The sequence below is a fragment of the Festucalex cinctus genome, chromosome 12 (assembly GCF_051991245.1).
Source record: "Festucalex cinctus isolate MCC-2025b chromosome 12, RoL_Fcin_1.0, whole genome shotgun sequence".
Taxonomy (NCBI): domain Eukaryota; kingdom Metazoa; phylum Chordata; class Actinopteri; order Syngnathiformes; family Syngnathidae; genus Festucalex; species Festucalex cinctus.
Window position 1 is genome coordinate 15,733,549 of NC_135422.1, and position 19,885 is coordinate 15,753,433.

Below are 19,885 nucleotides of genomic sequence, written 5' to 3' on the forward strand. Positions count from 1 at the left end.
TTAGAATATTTCCTCAGAACAAGTGAAAAAAAAAAAGCCACAATCAGCAATATTAAAACAATAAAAGGCTTGCAATATTTCATTTGATTTGTAATGAATCCAGAATGTCTGGCATTTTTGCTTATTTAATTGCATTACAGAAAATAAAGGACTTTACCACAATATTCTAATTTTCTGAGACAGTCCTGTATATCAGCATAATATTGCAATATTTTTCCTTTCATTTGTGGGATATTGAGAGCCAAAAGTGTGACGACAACCACAGTAGGGTCAATAGAAGGCGTCAGGCGAGTCCCCGTTCCGGCTGCTCAATCCAAATGTTGTGCAAAGTGAGCGACGCTTGTAAGAGGCCGGCGGGCGCCCAATCAACGGGCGAGCAAGCCAGACGTGATTTCCAGCAAGACTGTCGTCTGCGAAAGCACTCCAGGCACTCTCGTAAAAACCTTTTCGTATGCTAAAATTCACACAGGCGTGCGCACGCACGCACAGCAAGCAAAAGCTTAGCTTTCCCCCTAAAAAGTCATATTATTATGAACATTTGTGGTCTTATTATTACATAATATTGTTAACATATTTTTATTGAGCAGAGGATAGAATAGTACAGTACAAATTCCAATAATAAAGAAAGTAGTATGCATCTGCACATTTATATTAATACAAAATAAAAATAACTACTTAAAAAAAGGGAAGAAAAAAAAACATCCAGCTGCCCATCTGTCCCAACATTTATTATTACATAATATAAAAGGATCATCAATCGGCTCGTCAACACCGGTGCACCGGAAATGACGGAGCGGAAATGACACGCCCCCTTCTGTCCTATTTGTAAAAAGATAACTACATTTATTATTTTGCATATTGTTTTGGGGGGGGGGGGTTTCGCAAAAAAAAAAAAAAAACTTTGGAATAAATCAATCAATATTTTGCAATATAATTTAACAAAAAAAAATAATAATAATCTGAAAATAATCTTACTCCCCCCCCCCCAGTAAACAGAGTTGTCGCCCAGAAACAAAGTTGTAAGCTTGCATTTGGTTATCTTATGGAAATCAAGGAAGGAGGGGGGGGAGCAAAAAGTCCACAAAACTCTCGTCTAGTCCCCCTCCCCTGCTTGGCTCCCGTCTAGGCAAAGAAAAGGGAATGTTTTGCCCACCATGGACACCCCACCCCCTCCTTGCTCACCTCCCCTGGCCAATCCTGTGGAGTCATAAACGTCCCTCATAAATCTACCCTCCCCCTCTGCTATGACATCCCCTCCTCCTCCTCACCCCCCCATTTTTCTGCGCTGTAACTAAATCCTGACATTGACTCTGCACATGGCCGCTGGCTGCTCCGTCAAGGGGTGGGGCGGGGGTGGGGGTGGGGGGGTTGAACAATTGTGTAGGTTTCACTCACAGTGTTGGCGTCCTTTATTGGAAGTGTTGTTGTGTGACTGTGGTTGAATCAGGTGAGCTCACTCATCAGGTATCATGTTGTCGTCCCTGATGGAATGACATCCGCGTCACGTGACAGCGGGGACGCAAAATGCCTGCAGGGAGGGCAAAATACCATGTTATCTTGGAGAGAAAAAAAATGGAGGGGAAAAAAAATTATTGTCATTTATGGCTTTTTTTTTTTTTTAAACAGATAATAAATGTAAATAAATATTTTTTTAATCAAACAATAAATGTAAATACATATTTCCTTTATCTATAGTAATAAATTAATACAAATAAAAAGAAAATACTAATTTATTCTTATTTAACTTTTCTTTAAAGAAAATAGAAATGTATTCATGTAACAATATTTTCCCTTGAATTAAATTTGACAACTGCATTCTTCAAATACTGTATTATTGTTATTATTTGTTCTAATTTATGTACACCGGCCAATAATTTCCAAGAATCTTTATTTCTGTAAACATAAAACGTTTTTTTTTCTTGTAAAATTGGGACTTATTAATTAATAAAAAAAAAAAAAAAGTAGGGCTGTTACGATCTGATATTGATATCGGATTTTGGGCCGATGTCTGGGGAAAAAAAACAAACTATCAGATTATATTAGTCTACATCCATGTTTCTCAAATAGGCATTAAGATATATATATATATATATATATATATATATATATATATATATATATATATATATATATATTTTTTTTTTTTTTTTTACATAGTAGTATAAAATGTACTTGCACATCCACTACAGTAGATGGCAGCGGCACTCTCATTGTCAGGGAGTGCAGCGTGCTCGTCTGCAGAGGTGTATTTACAACATTTTTATAGACAAATGAAACTATTTAGTCACAGCAGAGAGTTGGGGCATGGGGCGGCACGAAATATTTTCTTCTTCCTTGGGGGGGTAACAAAAAGTAATTGAGAAGCACTGGTCTGCATCCAAAATCGCTGTTAATACTCATATACATACAAGCAAGTCGATGTAACCCAAAACGTTTGGAATAAATGGCTTGTATTTCCTCATGCCTACTGTTGCTGACTAATTGTTCTTTGCTTGAATAGTATGAATTGATCAAATCTCTTGCTGGTAACGTATCGGATCGATATTGGCGTCGGTATTATAACAAAAGTGGAAAAAGTTGTATCGGGAAGGTGGGAAAATGTGAAATAGTTGGGAAGCCGCAAACCGCCAACTGGCTCGGCTGGAAAGTCCCAGTGGTGATGTTAGAGTCCAGCAATTAAGAGTAAATTAATTACAGACAGAGAAGTCAGTGCAGCCGATGGGGGAGGAGAACCACGATGGCTCCCCATACAAGAGTCAACAACAGCTTAAAGTCACTATAAATTCCATTATTTGCGCTGAGTAGGTGGTTTTATTTAACACTTTACACACTTTTAAGTTTCTCACAAGAGCTGCTTGGCTTACTTGATTGCTGAAACGCATTTACAAAAAAAAAAAAAAAGTGGCTAGTTGTAGCTTGGCGAATGAGTTTGTTTATGACAAAACCAAAACAGGAAATGAGCGTTGAATGCAACCCCAGATGGAAAAAAATACCTTGGCATGGTAAAAGGTTTTTAAAACCCTGCTTTATAAAATAAACACTTCTTTGCCAAGTTATATATACAATTTAAATGTTAAATTTGTCTCAGGTGATACAATATGGTCGGTGGCCGATATACGCATGCGCAGAAGACTTTGTCTTTTTTTTTTTTTTTTTTTTAAATACAATCTTTGAGCATATCAAATTACCCTGGTAAATGGACTGAACTCATATAATTAACATACAATAAAATGACAAACTTACTAATACATATACTAAATAATAAAGGTAAAGACAGGGGGATTTTAAATAAAAACCTTGATTGCTTTTTTTTTTTTAAGTCTAAAATTATATTCACGTACTGTTTGAGTGCTGCCTCAAAAATTAAGGAGAGGTTTTGTGTTACTGAATTTGGATTTGTAGGTATGGACTTTTGCTACAATAATTATTAGATTTATATTAAGATTCCACAACCAGTTCCTTACAAACATGAAGGGGAAGGAAAAAAAATGTGTTAGTTTTTATTTATTTATTTATTTATTTATATATATATATTTTATTTTTATTTTTTTTATTTCTTTTGTTTTATTTTATTTTTGTATTTTTTGGTTTTGTTTTATTATTATTAGTAGTAGTAGTAGTAGTATTTTAATGTTTGTGTTAGTGTTGTTGGCTTTTGCGAGAGTTGTACGGCAACTCCACTTGGACAAATTATAATGGCACAAAAATAGTTATAACGTTTACACGGATTGCAAAAGTTAGAGGAGAGAAAAAAACCTTAATCCTCCTTATTGGTTAGTAAGCTATCAAATGTTAGCATTTGGCTCGGAGTGTATCGCACTGTTGTAATGTGGTTCGTCTCACACGGCGTGTCGTAAACATGTTTCAGTTGCAAATTCACGGCTGCGTGCAGTTGGAGTAGAAAGCTGCAGGGAGGGCGGAAAACAGAAAGAAGAGAGGGTGGCGACGAAGAAGAAAGAAAGAAAAAGGAAAGAGGAGGAGTAGCGGGGGGGTTTGAAAAAGTTAAACAGAAAGTTGACGCCCCGCGCTCGAGGCTCCTCCTGCTGCAGTTTTATAAGGCAAATGTCGGAGCGAGCGCGGGCCACTGGGGGAAGTTGTGCAGGGTCAATAACACGCACATCCAGGCAAGCAGGGGATCCGCAAGTCACGCGCACGCGCCCGGTCCGGCAACAAGTCCGTGTGCGGAACTTCCAAACATTCTGGGTTGGTGGGCTTTTTTTGTTGTTTTTATTTTATTTTTGTTTGTTTTGCAACTTTTGGGGGAGTTGGTCGCTGCAAAGATGACCACTGCTGTGGTGTCGCCTTTCTTCGACTTCGAAGCAATCAATAAGGTAACGTTTTTTTGTTTTTTTTTTTGCTTGCTTGCTTGTGTGGAGGAATGCATCGCTCGCCGCCCACGTTGTGATTTCTTCATCCGTGCTCTACTTTTTTTATTTTTTTTAAACCAATTTTACGCGTCATTTCCCTTGAATAAAGTGCTCCTGTTTTGTTAGCATGCCCCGCATAGTCGTTTTTTTTAAACTTTAAAAAGTGAAGCTAAGTGTGCTCGTTACACATAAATCCGATCCCAAATCGGCCACATGGTCGCCTAATCATTCACCAGATTTGCTTGGCGCGGATTAAACTCTTAAATGTGTCCACCACAGCAAGAAAAAAAAAACTTTTGAACGTGTTAGTTTCATGTTTGTGTGTCTTAAGCTGTTTTTTTCCCCATGCTTCTCTCAAAGTGTATAGAGAAGTGCAACGTGATGGCCACTTTGTCTTTCTAAAGCGATGCCGCCTCTTTTGTGGGCCTGCTGGCCTCCCCTCTCAGCTCATGTGCTCTTCTACTGAGAGCAGCCACACATTCCTAACCAGGGCAACTAGCCAAACCAGCTGCTGTTCTTCTATGCGGCCATGCATCCGCTCTGCCTATTCCGGGGCCCCCTCCCCAAAAAAAGAGCTAACAGGGTTTTTCCTGCTTCAAATTGAGGCAAACATGGTGCCAATCTGATCAGTGGTGTGGTTTATGTCAAGTTTTCGCATGCATTTGATTGTTCTTGACCCACTTTAAAGCATCTATAATACTACAAATATTAACTAGATATGCAGGAACCTTGTTTGATGCAAACATACATATCGCAAAAGTGCATGTGTGCAGTTTAACAGAAATTGAAATCACTAAATGTGGCCCTGTTGAATGCTGGCTGAACATTGTCTCGAGCCGTTTCATTGACACATTTCACAGTCGGGAGGCAGAACATTTGCTAAAATGTCCTCTCGCACTCCTTGTAGTCCAATGCTGTGTTCTCCCTGAAAATTAAAAACACAAATAAGATATTACCGTTTTAAATGAGGGTCGTTTTTTTTGTGGTAACTTTTAGACGAGAGTTTTCATTGTTATATAATTCATTTACTATTGCTGACTTGTGATTTATAAGTTATGGTGATTTCTAGGGGTGTGAATTGCCTAGTACCTGACGATTCGATTCGTATCACGATTCACAGGTCACGATTCGATTCGATACCGATTAATCCCGATACGAATTTATAAGTCGATGGTTGCGATTTTTTTTCATTCAAATTTAGAAAATACTAATCAGAAAGCTTGTAGAGTGTCAGATTTATATGAAAATGTATTATTTATTTATCTGAAATTTCAGTCTTATGGAGGTTGTAATCTGTTTCATGTTTGAACAGCATTAAAATAAAATATTAAGGCTTAATGTTCCGTTCATATAACATTCTTCCATGCTCAAGGTGTGAATCCTAACCCGAAGTCAGACGTTTTGTTGAATATTTTTCCATTAAAAATGGAAGTTTAAAAATCGATTCACACACAAAAAAAAAAAGGCGATGATGATAAGACGTTGAATCGGTAAGACTACCGAATGAACAATTCTGAGCTCTTAAAATAAAAAATAAATACATTTAAAAAAAAAAACACGATTTTTTTTTTTAATCGATTCGAGAATCGCGCGATGTAGTATCGCGATATATCGCCGAATCGATTTTTTTTAACACCCCTTAGTGATTTCCAACATCACTTAGGTCTGGTGGCATGCTTGGGGGAGTGGCTAGCACTCCGGTTTCCTCCCACATCTTCAAAACTTTCATGTTAGGTCCATTGAAGGCTACAAGTCACCTGGAAATGGCTCCAGTAAGACTAAGCGGTATCAAAAACGGATGGGCGATTGGATTTTCTTAGAAACCATATGCTCAAAAGGGGGGGCAACAATACTTATTTGTTAGAATATCCACAAGGTTGTCTAACATATTTGCAGTAAGGAAGAACATCTGTCATTTGTGGCTCCTCTTCTTCGAGGGTTGTAGGAGCAACTTCCAAGTGTTTGTGATACAGTGCCACCCCACCATTGTGGCCGAATACTGCAATTACAACAACAAAAAAAGAAAAAAAAAAAAGACTTGACTTACTGTAGTTTCACGGTCAAATAATAACCCCAGAGGCTTTCGAGTCAGGCAGCAAAATCCTTAATCCTTAGGAGCAACTTTCAAGTGTTTGTGATACAGCGCCGCCCCACCTAATGTGGGCTAATACTGCAATTACAACAAAAAAAAAATGACACCTGACTTAATTAACGAATTTCGAGTCGGCAAATTCCTTTGCTAATAAACGTGTCGTGTGTGTTGTGTCCCGGCAGAACAACAAGCTGCTGGGCTACAACGGCAACCTGGCGGCCCCGCACGCCAACGTCTCCGGCGCCCTGCTGGACAGGAAGGCGGTGGGCTCCCCCGGGGTGTACCAGCGGCGGCACTCGGTCAGCAGCGGCAGCGCCAAGTTCAACCACAACCAGTTCCTCAACAGCCTGAAGGCGGCCGAGCACTCGCCGCTCATCACGGGGCTCGGCGGCGGCGGCGGCAACAGCAACAAGGAGAACCACCTGCGGCTGCGCGACCGTTCTTTCTCCGAGACGGGCGAGCGTCTGCTGCACAAGTGCCTGGGCCCGGCCAGCCCCACGGGCGGCCAGGTCAACTCCAGCCGCTACAAGACGGAGCTGTGCCGGCCCTTCGAGGAGAACGGCGCGTGCAAGTACGGCGACAAGTGCCAGTTTGCGCACGGCATCCACGAACTGCGCAGCCTGAGCCGCCACCCCAAGTACAAGACGGAGCTGTGCCGCACCTTCCACACCATCGGCTTCTGCCCGTACGGGCCCCGCTGCCATTTCATCCACAACGCCGACGAGCGCCGCGGACCGCCGCTCAAGTCCAGCAACGGCTCGTCCTCGTCCCAGTCCCAGTCCTCGGGCGAGGCCGAGCGGCCCCGGCTGCAGCACAGCTACAGCTTCGCCGGCTTCCCCAGCTCGGCGGGCCTCCGCGACAGCCCGACGTCCGTCACCCCGCCGCCCATGTTCTTCCCCGACGACGTGCCCGACTGGCCCAGCAGCAACCCCTTCACCTACTCCAGCCAGGAGCTGGCCAACCTGTTCGGGCCCAGCCTGGGCGGCGTCCCCCTGGCCCCGGAGCCCGGCAACGGCGCGCCGCCTTCCCCCACCAGCGGGCCTTACTACTTCCGACCCATGCTGGAGTCGCCCCGGATGTTCGAGTCCCCGTCCAGCCCGCAGGACTCGCTCTCGGACCAGGAGGGCTACCAGAGCAGCTCCGGCGGCAGCCTGAGCGGCTCCGAGTCGCCCACGCTCGACACCACCCGCCGACTCCCCATCTTCAGCCGCCTCTCCATCTCAGACGACTAGACCGGCATGCCCGATCTTGCCCCCCTTTGTATTTTTTGACACGAGGAGTGCGGGTCCCGAGGCCCTCGGGTGGAGTCACTTCAAGGACCCCCCTCAACGTTTGCCGCCTTACACACCGGCCATCTTGGCTGTCTTTTTCCCGCCTTTTTTACCGGCTTGCTGTCCTGTGTGTAAGGTATGCGGGATGGGCGGGTTTTGAAGTTGCCCTGGGACTTTGGGAATTCACAGGCGGGACCCCGCCAGCCACGACAGGGGTGTGAAGTTGAACACCCGAGACTCACTGCCCAAAACCTTTTGATCATTTTACTCTTGACAATCCAGAACAATTGGGCCCTCCAGGTCCCACTTTGGGAAAGCTAAAATAAAGTGACTGGCAAACCGATTTGAGGACCCGGCCCTCCAACAACAATCAACCAAGTTTTGGGGCCCTGAACCCCAACAAAAGTGCCAACCATTTTGGGCCCCAGACACTCAACGATCTTGAAACCCCCCCGCCAAACCTCAGTTTGGGAGACCCAATGACTTACGAACCATTTTGGGCCCTTATGTCTCGGTTTGGAAAACACAGTAACCGACAAACAATTTTCAGGCACCTTTGCCTCAGTCTGAGTAATAGGACGATTCAGAAAAGTATTTTACAAACCATTTTCAACACCAGAGCCCCGAAAATATACTAAAAAAAAAAACTACTCTGGAACCCATTTTGGGACCCGTGCCTCTGTTTTCGAAAACTTGGTAACCCACGTAACATTTCGTGGCCTCTGTTAATGAAACTGGGTGACCAAAAAAGTGCTTTGCAAACCAATTTCAACCCTTGATTTCAGTTTAGAAAAGCTATTAAAAAAAAAAAAAAAAAAAGTGACCTGAGGACCCATTCTGGGACCCAGTGCCTCAGTTTTTTTAAACCAGGTAATCTACAAACTATTTTTGGTCATTTTGTCACTTTTGTTATTGCTGTTTGGGTAACCGGGCGACGCAAAAAAAAGTGATTTCCAAACTCATCTGGGACCAAAAAAACAAAAAAAAAAGCTGACCCAGGAGCCATTTTGGGGCCCCGAGCTTCAGTTTGGAAAACAACGTCGTGCCAAAAAGTGACTCGGGAATCCTTTTTGTGCCTCAATTTAGGCAACCTGGCGACCCAAATGATCGTCGCCGCGAACCATTTCGAGCCCCCCGTGCCTCAGTTTGGAAACCACCACAAATTTAGGGACCGTCAGCAAATCATTTCATCCCTGCTAATCTGCACACAGCCAGTTTATTCTGTTTTAAGGAAGTAAACACACAAAAAAGAAAAGTGCTCTGCCATGTGTCACAGTGCCAAAAATCAAAACAAAACAAAACACAAAAAAAAACAAGCAAAAACCACCAGAAAGGAATTGAACCGAAAATTGTGAGAATTTATTTTTTGTTCATTTTCTGTTAATTTTTTGTTTGTTTTTGCTCTTGAATGTGTAGCAGCACAAGTGGCCTTGGAAAACAAACCGGGGGACTGTATTGCACTAGCCACCCCCCTCCTAGCCCCCTCACCTCACCACCCAAAAACCAGAAACAAATAAAAAACACACACACAATCCTGAAAAGATATGAATAGTTATAAAAATACTTTTGGAAAAAAAAAAAGTGCCTAGGGGCCGGGGTTTGTGTGTTTTGAGTGGGGGTGAATGGACTACTGTGCTTATGTAATTGTGATATAGGGTGAGTCTGCAGGAAGGACTTTTGAACTGGAAGTTGGTCCCCCCCCACCCCCCCTTTCTTTTTTCTCATCCTGTTGCTGGTCACTGGCTTCTTTTTTTTTTCTCTTTATCTTTATTAAGCTGATCATCATTGGCCACCTCACTTGACAAGATCTCCAAGCTCTCTCTTCTCTCTTTTGATAATTATTTTTTAGTAATATTATTATGGTTACTATTATTATTATTATTATTATTATTTGAGAACTTTCTAGACAGAAGGTCGTTTTTTTGTTTTTTTTTTGCTTGTCACTGCTTATTTAACTTATCAGAACATATTTATTGGTGATCATATGCGTTTTTTTTCCTCGTTTTTTGTTTAATTTTTGTATTTATCTGGATAATGAACAATAGAATATATTTTCTTTTATGTTAAATTATGATCTTCCATATTAATCTAAAGATTGTGAAGACATTTTGTCGGTTTCCTTTGTTTTTCTTTTGTTTTCACCACAGTTTAATATATTGTACTTCTTCTGCAACTACACTTTTTTTTTTTGTCAAAAAGAATTTAAACTGAGACAAGGAAAAAAAAAATGACGTTTTTGATTATTTATTTCACGTCTTCCCTCGTAACTGCAATTCCACCGGAACAAACTTGTTCTTTTTCCCCACCCACACACGTTTCGAGTGCTTTCGACAAGTAACTCGGGTGCTTTTGTTCTTTTATGTTTTTTCTTTTTTTGGGGTAACGTTCCTCCTCTTCACCCAGTCTGCTGTGACCAAATAGCTTGAGGAAAATTGAGTTCAAGTGCCTCGTTTGCGTACATTCCAGGTAGCTAAGGACGATGGAGGACCTGTTCCCCCCCCCCCTGTTGCCTTTACACGTTTTGTGAAAAGTTTTTTTTTTAATTTTTTTTATTGGTTTTCATTTTGGGACACAAAGAACGTAAAACGACAAAAACTGTTGAATGTATTTCTTTCCAGCCATGTTTGTCACTACAATCCTGTTCTGTTGCCTCTTTTTTTTTTTTTGTAAAGTATTGATTGCAGTTCAAAGTCAATAAACCCCGTATTTTTTCGGAAAAAAATGTTGAGTAGGTGTGTCTGCGTCGTGTTGGAATGTTGAAAAATGATGAATTTAAGTCACGTTTTGCCATGACAAATACATATGTATGAAACATACGCTTATGCTAGCAGGGGTCATCAACCTTTTTTTGAAACTGAGAGCTACTGCTCGGATATCGATTAATATGAAGGGATACCAGTTCGATACACATTTTGAAATAACACATTCGCTCAAATTACCTTTAATAATGGTATTAATACATATTGATATTCATTTATGTGTGAAGTCACTGATACAGTCATTAGGAAACAAATACCAATCTGGAACACTATTTCTATAAACCTCTGCCAGTGTTTACGCTTTCAAATGATCACTTCTACATCATTTCCTAGAAAATCACAATATCCCATGACTAACATTATTGGAACAGGCCTACAGGCTAATCATGTGGTCCTTGCCGGCACCTGGCACCCGCGGGTAGACCGTTCACTACAACAAACATGGTCAAAATGCTTTTTTGCCAATTGGTATTAATGATCAGTCAAAAAGCTTACAACGTTTGGCAACAAAATTGAATGCCCGTCAGTTTCGTTTGTCTGAGATTTTCTTGCACGTTCATGACAATGTGCATAGAAGGTCGACGAGGTTCACTGAAGTAGGCCTATGTGCAACATACTGTATGCTAAAATCTCATGAAAATGCTTTAATGCTTGCCAAATTAAATAGTTCTTGAGACGCATTCAAATATTTCACCTGAAAATGTGAAATGTTAAAGTTGTTAGCATGTCACAGACGCTAACGTCTCATAAAAGAGCGCTTAAATTGTCTTTGTGACATATGCTAACATCTAGCATGAAAATGTTCTCAGTTGGCGACATGGTAATATATGACATCGTGTTGCCAGATTTGATAGTCTTTTGCGAGATTTCATGTGAAACTACATATCCCAATAAAATGTTCTTAGATAAAGTCTATGGCATACGCTGACATGAAAAAAAAAAAAGCCAACTTCTCACATGACTGTGTTTTGATGCTACGCATGTCTGATAAGCCTTCACCTCACATGTAACGGTCCCCGCAAAGTCTGCTAAATTACACTTCTCAATAAAACATGGTTAAAGTTTGTGACATATGATAGCATTTATCAGAGAGAATATCTGAGCACATCTTAATGATGATTAACGCTATCATCTCAATGCTACATTGTTTTGTGACATGCTAATGTCTTGCTTGAAAATGTGTTTTGCCATTAGCCAGGTTATGTAACATATGCTAACATCTTACATAAAAATGTGCTTAGTCTACGACATTTACTAACATCTCACAAGAAAGTGCACTTTGCTGCTAACTAGCCAGAGGTTTGATTGTCTTATGTGACCTATGCTAATATCTCAAATGAAAATGTGTTTTGTCGTTAGCCAGGTTATGTAACATATGCTAACATCTTACATGAAAATGTGCTTAGTCTGCGACATTTACTAACATCCCACAAGAAAATGCGCTTTGATACTAGCTAGCTAGATTTCATCGTCTTATGTGACATGCTAATATCTTGAATGAAAATGTGCTTCGTGTTTACGATATAAAGACAGATATACACTGACATCTCATGTGCAAATGTGCTTAGTCTTTGTAAAAACTGCTAAACGCTAGTATAGAATTGGTCTTATGTTTGCCAGGTTTGATAGTCGTTGCTACATGCGCTAACATCTCACACGGAATTATTCTTACGTAAAGATTAGTAATACCAGTAGTAGTACCAGATCTCACAAAAAAAGTGTTTTGTTTTTGATACTTGCCAAAGTTGGTAGTTATGCTAGCATCTTGCGCAATATTGCGTTTACATAAACTTGAGTGATATGTGCTAACACATCTTGGACAAGAAAAAAAAAAAAGAAAAAAAAAAAAAGAGTTTTGATACTCGGCAAGATTGGATAGTCTTTGCGATGTACGCTGAACATCCAGTATGAAAATGTGCTTAGTGACGGGGATTCCACCATAGCACTTTGTAGGGTGTTTCACGGCGCCGGTAGTTGATTGGCGAGCGGCGTGGAGGCGACTGACCCGTCTGGTGATGAACTCTCGACTCTAAAGTACACGTTAGCAAGCGTATTGATTGGAGATCAATGATGGCGAGGTTAGCCTAGTTTAGCTAACGGTATTCCCAGTAAAGCGTAGAATAAACATGGACGCTATTGATTCTCAATTCAAACATTACTCGATCGACACCCACGGGACACTTTATCACTGGGGGTGGGAAAAGTGGGTGCAGGTGCCACGTATAAGGCCTGTTCCTTTAAAAAAAAAAAATAATAATAATAATCTTTTATAATGAGAAAAAATATATATATTTTATTATTAAAATGAACTATTTTACACATTTGCCATGCACATTAAAGCCATTTTGGGTTCATTCACGAACAGCCATTATAACAATCCGGCCCAGGCCCTTGAGCACAAAAGTGTGCACACCCTGCTTAATCAGGTGTACCTAATGCTGTATTCCCACTCAGCTTTTCCCCTAAAAACATGTGCTTTGGTTTCCCCATCGGCTGGCGTGTGTTTATCTTCTCTCGGATTGCGCCAAAGGAGCCGGAACAGGAACGCTCCCTTCCCCTTTGCACAATGGAGGGTGCTGACCCGGCACAGCTGACCCATGAAGGCCTCTCCTTGTTGCCTGCATGCCTCCTCGATGTACACACGCACACACATATACACACACATACGCCTCATAATCTCCGCTTGTCTCTCAGTATTCCCACGTTGTCACGCTAACCACATGGCATCGACATTATCGCAGTTTTTGTACAATTTCCTTCTAAAATTCTTGTGAGAAATGACTTGGCTTGGTGTAAAAGAACATGATTTTATTTGTAATCACAAAGAAAAATTATGAATAAATATTCTAATCATTACTTTACTTATTATAACATTTACAAATCAAAAAAAAAATTGAAATGACGCTAGTCATTAAAAAAAATTCAACAGTGGCCATTTTATACATTATGCATTTTTCTACAATTTGAACACGTCATTTTAAAATCAGAAATTTGATATACTAATACATGTAAACGATATATACGCCCATGTTGACATCTCAGTCATTTTCATAACGTGACGTGAAAGTGACTCTCGTGTGCGTTGTCGAGCAGGACATGAAAGACGGCTGCTTCCTGTTTGCGTGGTGCACCTTGACACCAGGAAGTGGCTTTTTGTCTGCATCTCACTTTGATAAGCGTAAAAAAAAACAATGAAAAAACTTCCATGACTTCTTCCAGTCACTTTCCAACATGCGGGTGACGATGTACGCTGTGCGGGCCTCCGTTCACGAGCACATGAAAAATAGGCGTGGGTGACATGTTCAGTTGTAATTGTGCTTATGCTAACAACATGGCTGAACTTGAAGGCAGGAAATAGTTTACAAAGAAAGGACGGAGGGAATATAGCGACATCGGTAAGAAGGCAGAAAAGTTGATTTGAAATGAAGGAAGAAATCTTTCTTTCCGAAATAAAGTGGGAGTCAGTCAAGGCAGCCATTTGGATTTTTCCACTGGAAGCAAGCTTGATTCATCATATTACAAGCATGACCGATGACATCAGCATCAACGCCATCCAGAAATTATGTTTAATCACTAATTTAATACGCCACAAAAACAAAATCTCTTATTAATCACGCTGTCAAATTGTATAATATGGTACCAGTCACTAGCGCTAGTGGCTAAAGGCTAGCTGTTAGCGGTGAGGAATGCAAGGTACAAACCAAGGAAATAAAGAAGAAAAGTATTCCTGCCTGAGAAAGGAAGATGACTTTAAGGAAGGAAAGGCGATCAAGAAGGAAAACAACCTGCAAGTGTATTTTTTCAATCACGTTGTCAAATTGTATAATATGGTACCAGTCACTAACGCTAGTGGCTAAAGGTTTGCTGCTAGCAGTAAGGAATGGAAGGTACAAACCAAGGAAATAAAGCAAAAAAAAGTATTCTTGAGAAAAAGGAAGATGACTTCAAGGAAGGAAAGGCGGCCAAGAAGGAAAACAACCTGCAAGTGTATTTTCTTAATCACGCTGTCAAATTGTATAATATGGTACCAGTCACTAACGCGAGTGGCTAAAGGCTAGCTGCTAGCCGTGACAAATGGAAGGTACAAACCAAGGAAATACTGTAAAGCAAATAAAAAAAGTGTTCTTGAGAGAAAGGAAGATGACTTCAAGGAAGGAAAGGCGGCCAAGAAGGAAAACAACCTGCAAGTGTATTTTTTTAATCAAATTGTATAATATAGTACCAGTCACTAACGCTAGTGGCTAAAGGCTAGCTGCTAACCGTGAGGAATGGAAGGTACAAACCAAGGAAATAAAGCAAAAAAGTATTCTTGAGAGAAAGGAAAATGACTTCCAGGAAGGAAAAGGAGATCAAGAAGGAAAACAACCTGCAAGTGTATTTATTTATTTATTTTTTGTCCCAGCCTGTACTGGCACGCAAAATCCACTGCTCTGACCTCTGACCTATTCTCTATCCAAGGGTGCAATAACCCCACGGCTGTAATCAGGTCTGCGGGCAATAAAGGTCAGGCGTTATCTTGGCCGACTGATTGCAGATCAGCAAAGAGACAACAGCGCCGACCGCTCCCTGATCCTCGGGGCTCAAAACTCGGCGGGCCCTCCGCCCGGGCAGGCCTCGCGTTAGCCGCCATTAGATCCCCCGCCAGGGATCCAGTGTCACGTCACGTGTGCTTTTCTTGCCTGCGGCTAATTGTTGACGCGACGTTTCGCATGTCGCACCCTAGCTAAGAGCAGAATCCAGGATGTTGTGCTAAGCTCGTTCAGATGTGCAGTCGGCCATTTTGTCCGTTATGATCGATGCGATTACATCACTCGAGACTTTACAGGAAGTCGTCGCCGCGGAGCATCAAACCAGGCCACATGCCGGCACACACAGCAGAAGGATGGATTTTCTGCTTTTGGCTTGTAAACAAGCCGCCAGTGTGTCCTTGTGGGGGGTCAGGGAATAGTTCAAAGCGTACTTTGTATGCTTCACTCTGTGTGTGCGTGTGCGTGTGTCTATTTCACAATGATCTGCTGGATGAGGCTCAGAGAGAGCGAGAGAGACGAAGATAAGGAACGACTGTGAGAAACCGCAGATCTCACACCCACTCACAAGGAAACACACACTCAAACAAACACGCAAACAAGCACACACACGCGTACGAGAACACAAACCTGCACCAGAGCAGGCATGCACAGGAAAGGCACGTTAACGGTCCATGTCAGGCTCACACTTTTTTCTTTTTTTTAAGATTTTGGGACGCAGCAAGCAACTCTGCATTCAGCTTAATCCCATAAATGAAAAACAAAACAAAACAAAAAAAACAAAACAAAAAAACAAACATTTATTTTATTTAAAAAATATATTATTATTATTATTATTGTTATTATTATGAAAAGTAGGAACTTTATCATAATATATTTTTAAAGTAAAGTTGCATTTTCTCATGAATTAAGTTGTATTTTCTTCAATAAAAAGAGCTATAAAAAATATGTTATGTTGTATAAAACAGTATTTTTATTTCTAAGCTGTAAATTTACTAGAATAGAGTCAGATATTGTTCGTTAAAAATGAATTTTGTAAAAGGCTTCCTTTGAGCCCTTTTTTTTTTTTTTTTTTTTTTTTACGATTTTGGGACGTCAGCAACTCTGCATTCAGCTTCATCCCATAAATGTAAACATGTAAAAAATAAAAATAAAAAAATAAAAACCAACAACAACAACAACAAAAAAAACATTTATTTTGCTTTACAGAAAAAAAAAAATCTTTGACTTGGAGCCATACTTTCACCAGAATAAAATTATTATGATTATTATGATTATTATTATTATTGTTATTATTATTATTATAAAAAGTAGGAACTTTACCACCATATTTTTAAAGTAAAGTTGCATTTTCGCAAGAATTAAGTTGCATTTTCTTCAATAAAAAGAGCTATATTTTTACCATAATAATTTAGTTTTTTTTGGTAAATATAAATTGTCCGTTGTTGGATATATTTTGCATATTTTTAGAAAAAAATAAATAATGTTATGTTGCAAAAAACAGTTTTTCTTTTTTATTTCTAAGCTGTAGATTTACGAGAATAAAGTCAGATTGTTCGATAAAAATGAGTGTTGTAAAAGACTTCCTTTGGTCCTTCTGTTTTTTGTTTTTTGTTTTGTTTTTTAAGTTTTGTTTTTGGGACGTCAGCAACTCTGAAAGAAAAAAAAACATTTAGTTTGTTTTACAAAAAAAAAAAACACTGGCTTGGAGTTTTTTATTGTTAAAAAAAGCCATACTTTAACTAGAATAAAACAATTATTTTCATCATCATCATCATTATTATTATTATTATTATTATTATTATCATTATTATTGTTATTATTATTATAAAAAAGTAAGAACTAGATTTTTTCTTCAGAAAAATATGTTTTTATTAATGAAAAAAATAGGACTCTTACCACAGGAAAGTTGCATTTTCCCAAGAATTAAGTTGTATTTTCTTCAATAAAAAGAGCTATATTTTTACCATTTTTTTCTTTTTTGGTAGATAGAAATTGTCCCTTGTTGGATATATTTTGCATATTTTTAGAAAAAAAAATAATGTTATGTTGTAAAAAAAAACAAAAAAAACAAAGCAAAACAGTATTTTTATTTTTAAACTGTAAATTTACTAGAATAAAATCAGATTGTTGTTCGATAAAAATGAGTTGTTTTGTAAAAGGCTTCCCTCCGGGCCTTCTGTTTTTGTTTTTTTGTTTTGTTTTGTTTTTTTGCACTGCTGAGATTTCGCAAGGCTTCCTCCTCCTCCTCTTCCTCATCTATGCATACATGGATGTCAGCTAAGATGAAAAAAAAAAAACCCCGTCGGACCTGCTGCTCCTCTCCTGCTTCAACACGCTACAGCCGGGCCGCAAACGCCGCACAGAAAGAATTAGAGCGCACAAAAGGGCCTTTGCGTCACGTCAGCGGGTTTATTAAATCAACAGCTTGCCAAACGCTTGCGTGTGTGCGTGTGTGTGCAAAACCCAAAATGCTATGCTCTGCTTAATGACTTAATCACCATTGTTACAGTATGTAAATCTGCTGGTTTGCTTGTCATTACAAACGTCCCTAACACACTTTTTTTTTTTTTTTTTTTTTTTTTTAGGCTGAGCAATTACATTCCAACATAACATTAACTAGCAACTTGTATTTGAACACAAACTGCAGCAACACATGCAGAGAGACAATATAACAATATTCACAGGCATATATTCTTTATCCTCTGTGATAAAATGGCATCTTACAGTTCTTTCTGAGACTGTTTGAAAGCACCATATAAATAAAGATGAACTGGTTTGCCTTTGTGATTGCCGTTGTGGCGCATCCAATAGAAAAACGGCTAGTGGCTAGCAGCTAATTAGCAGGTTAATTAGGCTTTTACTTCCTGGTAGCCTACAACGCAAGCACGTCCATATATGGGCAAGCTTGCACTGGGGCGCTGTTGTTCGGCGAACCCCAAGAAAAGTAAGTGCAGTGTGAAAAGGCCTTGACATTGCCCCCGGTGGCCAAGGCAAACACATACGACGCTAAATGTCTATTGAAATAATGCATGGAAAGGTGATGCACAAACTGTTTATTTTATTTTTTTACATTTATATTCAATTGTTATTACTGTATGTTTTTAAAAAAGTGTTTCATTGTTCTATGTCCAACACACTTTTTCACGTTCATCCATATGTTTCACAGCTTTGATTTACCTTCGGCGAGGGAGCGGGCTCCTGAAATGAACACCTAGCTCAAACCTGTTGGCGTATAAAGTGTCGACGTTGGCGGCCCCCCACTTTGTGGCGCTGTACCAAAAGACCCCCCGCCCCCCCTCGCCCGTCAGCCGCCGCTTCGCCCTTCCCGTCCATAAAGGAGATGGAGGGGCCAGATAATAACAAATATACATTAGCTGACAATTAGAGCCAAGAAGCAAAGTCGGACCATATGGACCCCAAGGGGCCCCTCAAATCAACACTACTCCTCCTCCACCAGCACCACCAAACTGTTTCAAGTCTTGCATAACGCCCCTCCTCTTCGAGCACATCTGCAGAGCGTGGCCCAGTCCCAAAGCAAACAGTGCTTTGCTTCTTGTTTCACTTGTATGACACATGCAACAAAACCAATAGTTGAGAAATCATCAAATTAAGGAGGTAAAATAGAGCCGGATTTACATTTTCAACCGTGAAGCATGATGGGATGAGGTCATCTTTGCTGGGGGAGTGACATCACAAGTCACAAGTCAGCATGTTAACGTCTCGCGTGTACGTACCAATGAAGGAAGTAGAGACATATGGTCGTGTTTTCAAGCAGGAAATACAGTCCCTATGTTCATTTTTTGACAGCGAAAGATGAAAATATTAACATCGTTAATTATGGTTGTACTCGCTGTACTGTCGACAAAGTGTTAGCTAGCTTAAAAAATATATATACATGAAATTTGAAGAAACACTTCAAGCTTACGAAGTCCCAACAGGTTTTTTTTTTTTTTTTTTAGTTATAGTTATGTTTGATATGTTTTTTTTTATTAGTTCTATTTATAACCAATGTTTGAAGAAATATGTTTTTTTTTAAGTGTCATTACAGTATTAGCAGTTAAATATATCAGATTGTCTTTTACAATACAAGCAAAAAAGGATATTTATATTTTATTATTTTTTAACCCTCCTGTTATGTTGCGGGTCAGATTCTCACGTTGTAAGATTATAGCTTTATAAAGTAGTAATTAGGGGTGTGCTCAAAAAATCGATACGGCAATATATCGTTGCGGGCCTCATTACAATACACGTATCGATACGCTGGCATCAGAATCGATATTGCTTGTTAACTTTAAATAGGCAGTTAACGTTTGCCTTTGCAGCTTGCATTGTACCTAAAAAATAAAAACCAGCAGCGTCTTTGAAGTTCATTGCCTTCAATTAATGCAAAAATAGCTCACCAGTGATTGGACACTGTGTCTTGCTAAGAAATATTAAAGCAGAGGAAGAATATCAACATTTATTTACTTATAAACTTAACATGGCATGTGTCTCAGTGTACCAATTTTCCTATATTTTGTTTAAAAAAAAAAAGAAATAAAATGTGTCTTATGTGGGATACATATGTATCGCAATACGTATCGTATCGTGGCCCCTGTATCGTGATACGTATCGTATCGTGAGGTTGGCGCCAATATCCAGCCCTAGTAGTAATTATAATTAGTCTTAAGTACATGTTTTGGAATTTGTTTTGCTGTTTCTGACACTTGGCTAATGGGTCAAACTGACCCAAGAACGCGAGTAATAATACTGAGAAACAATGTTACAAATGGGTTAAATAGATCCCTGTGCATAAATGGGTACCGCTAATTGTTAGCACTTAAACCCTTGTCCCAGTGTCTTTTCCTCCTAGCGGGTCAATTTGACC

The 19,885-nt window shown here is 39.9% G+C and overlaps 1 protein-coding gene and 1 long non-coding RNA gene across 7 annotated transcripts in view; one reads left to right on the plus strand and one right to left on the minus strand.

The window, feature by feature from the left end:
- The window catches only part of LOC144031619 (uncharacterized), a 139,975-nt gene that overhangs the window by 65,670 nt on the left and 54,420 nt on the right, over positions 1 to 19,885 (minus strand). For all 6 annotated transcript variants that reach the window (XR_013287563.1, XR_013287565.1, XR_013287566.1 and 3 more), the window contains one exon: positions 1,396 to 1,528. This is a non-coding gene — a long non-coding RNA (uncharacterized LOC144031619). The remainder of the gene's footprint in view (positions 1 to 1,395; positions 1,529 to 19,885) is intronic.
- zfp36l1a (zinc finger protein 36, C3H type-like 1a) lies at positions 4,095 to 10,458 on the plus strand. Its single transcript, XM_077538931.1, has 2 exons — positions 4,095 to 4,331; positions 6,642 to 10,458. The coding sequence occupies exons 1-2, from the start codon at positions 4,281 to 4,283 to the stop codon at positions 7,689 to 7,691; spliced, it is 1,101 nt and encodes a 366-aa protein (XP_077395057.1). The 5' UTR covers positions 4,095 to 4,280; the 3' UTR covers positions 7,692 to 10,458.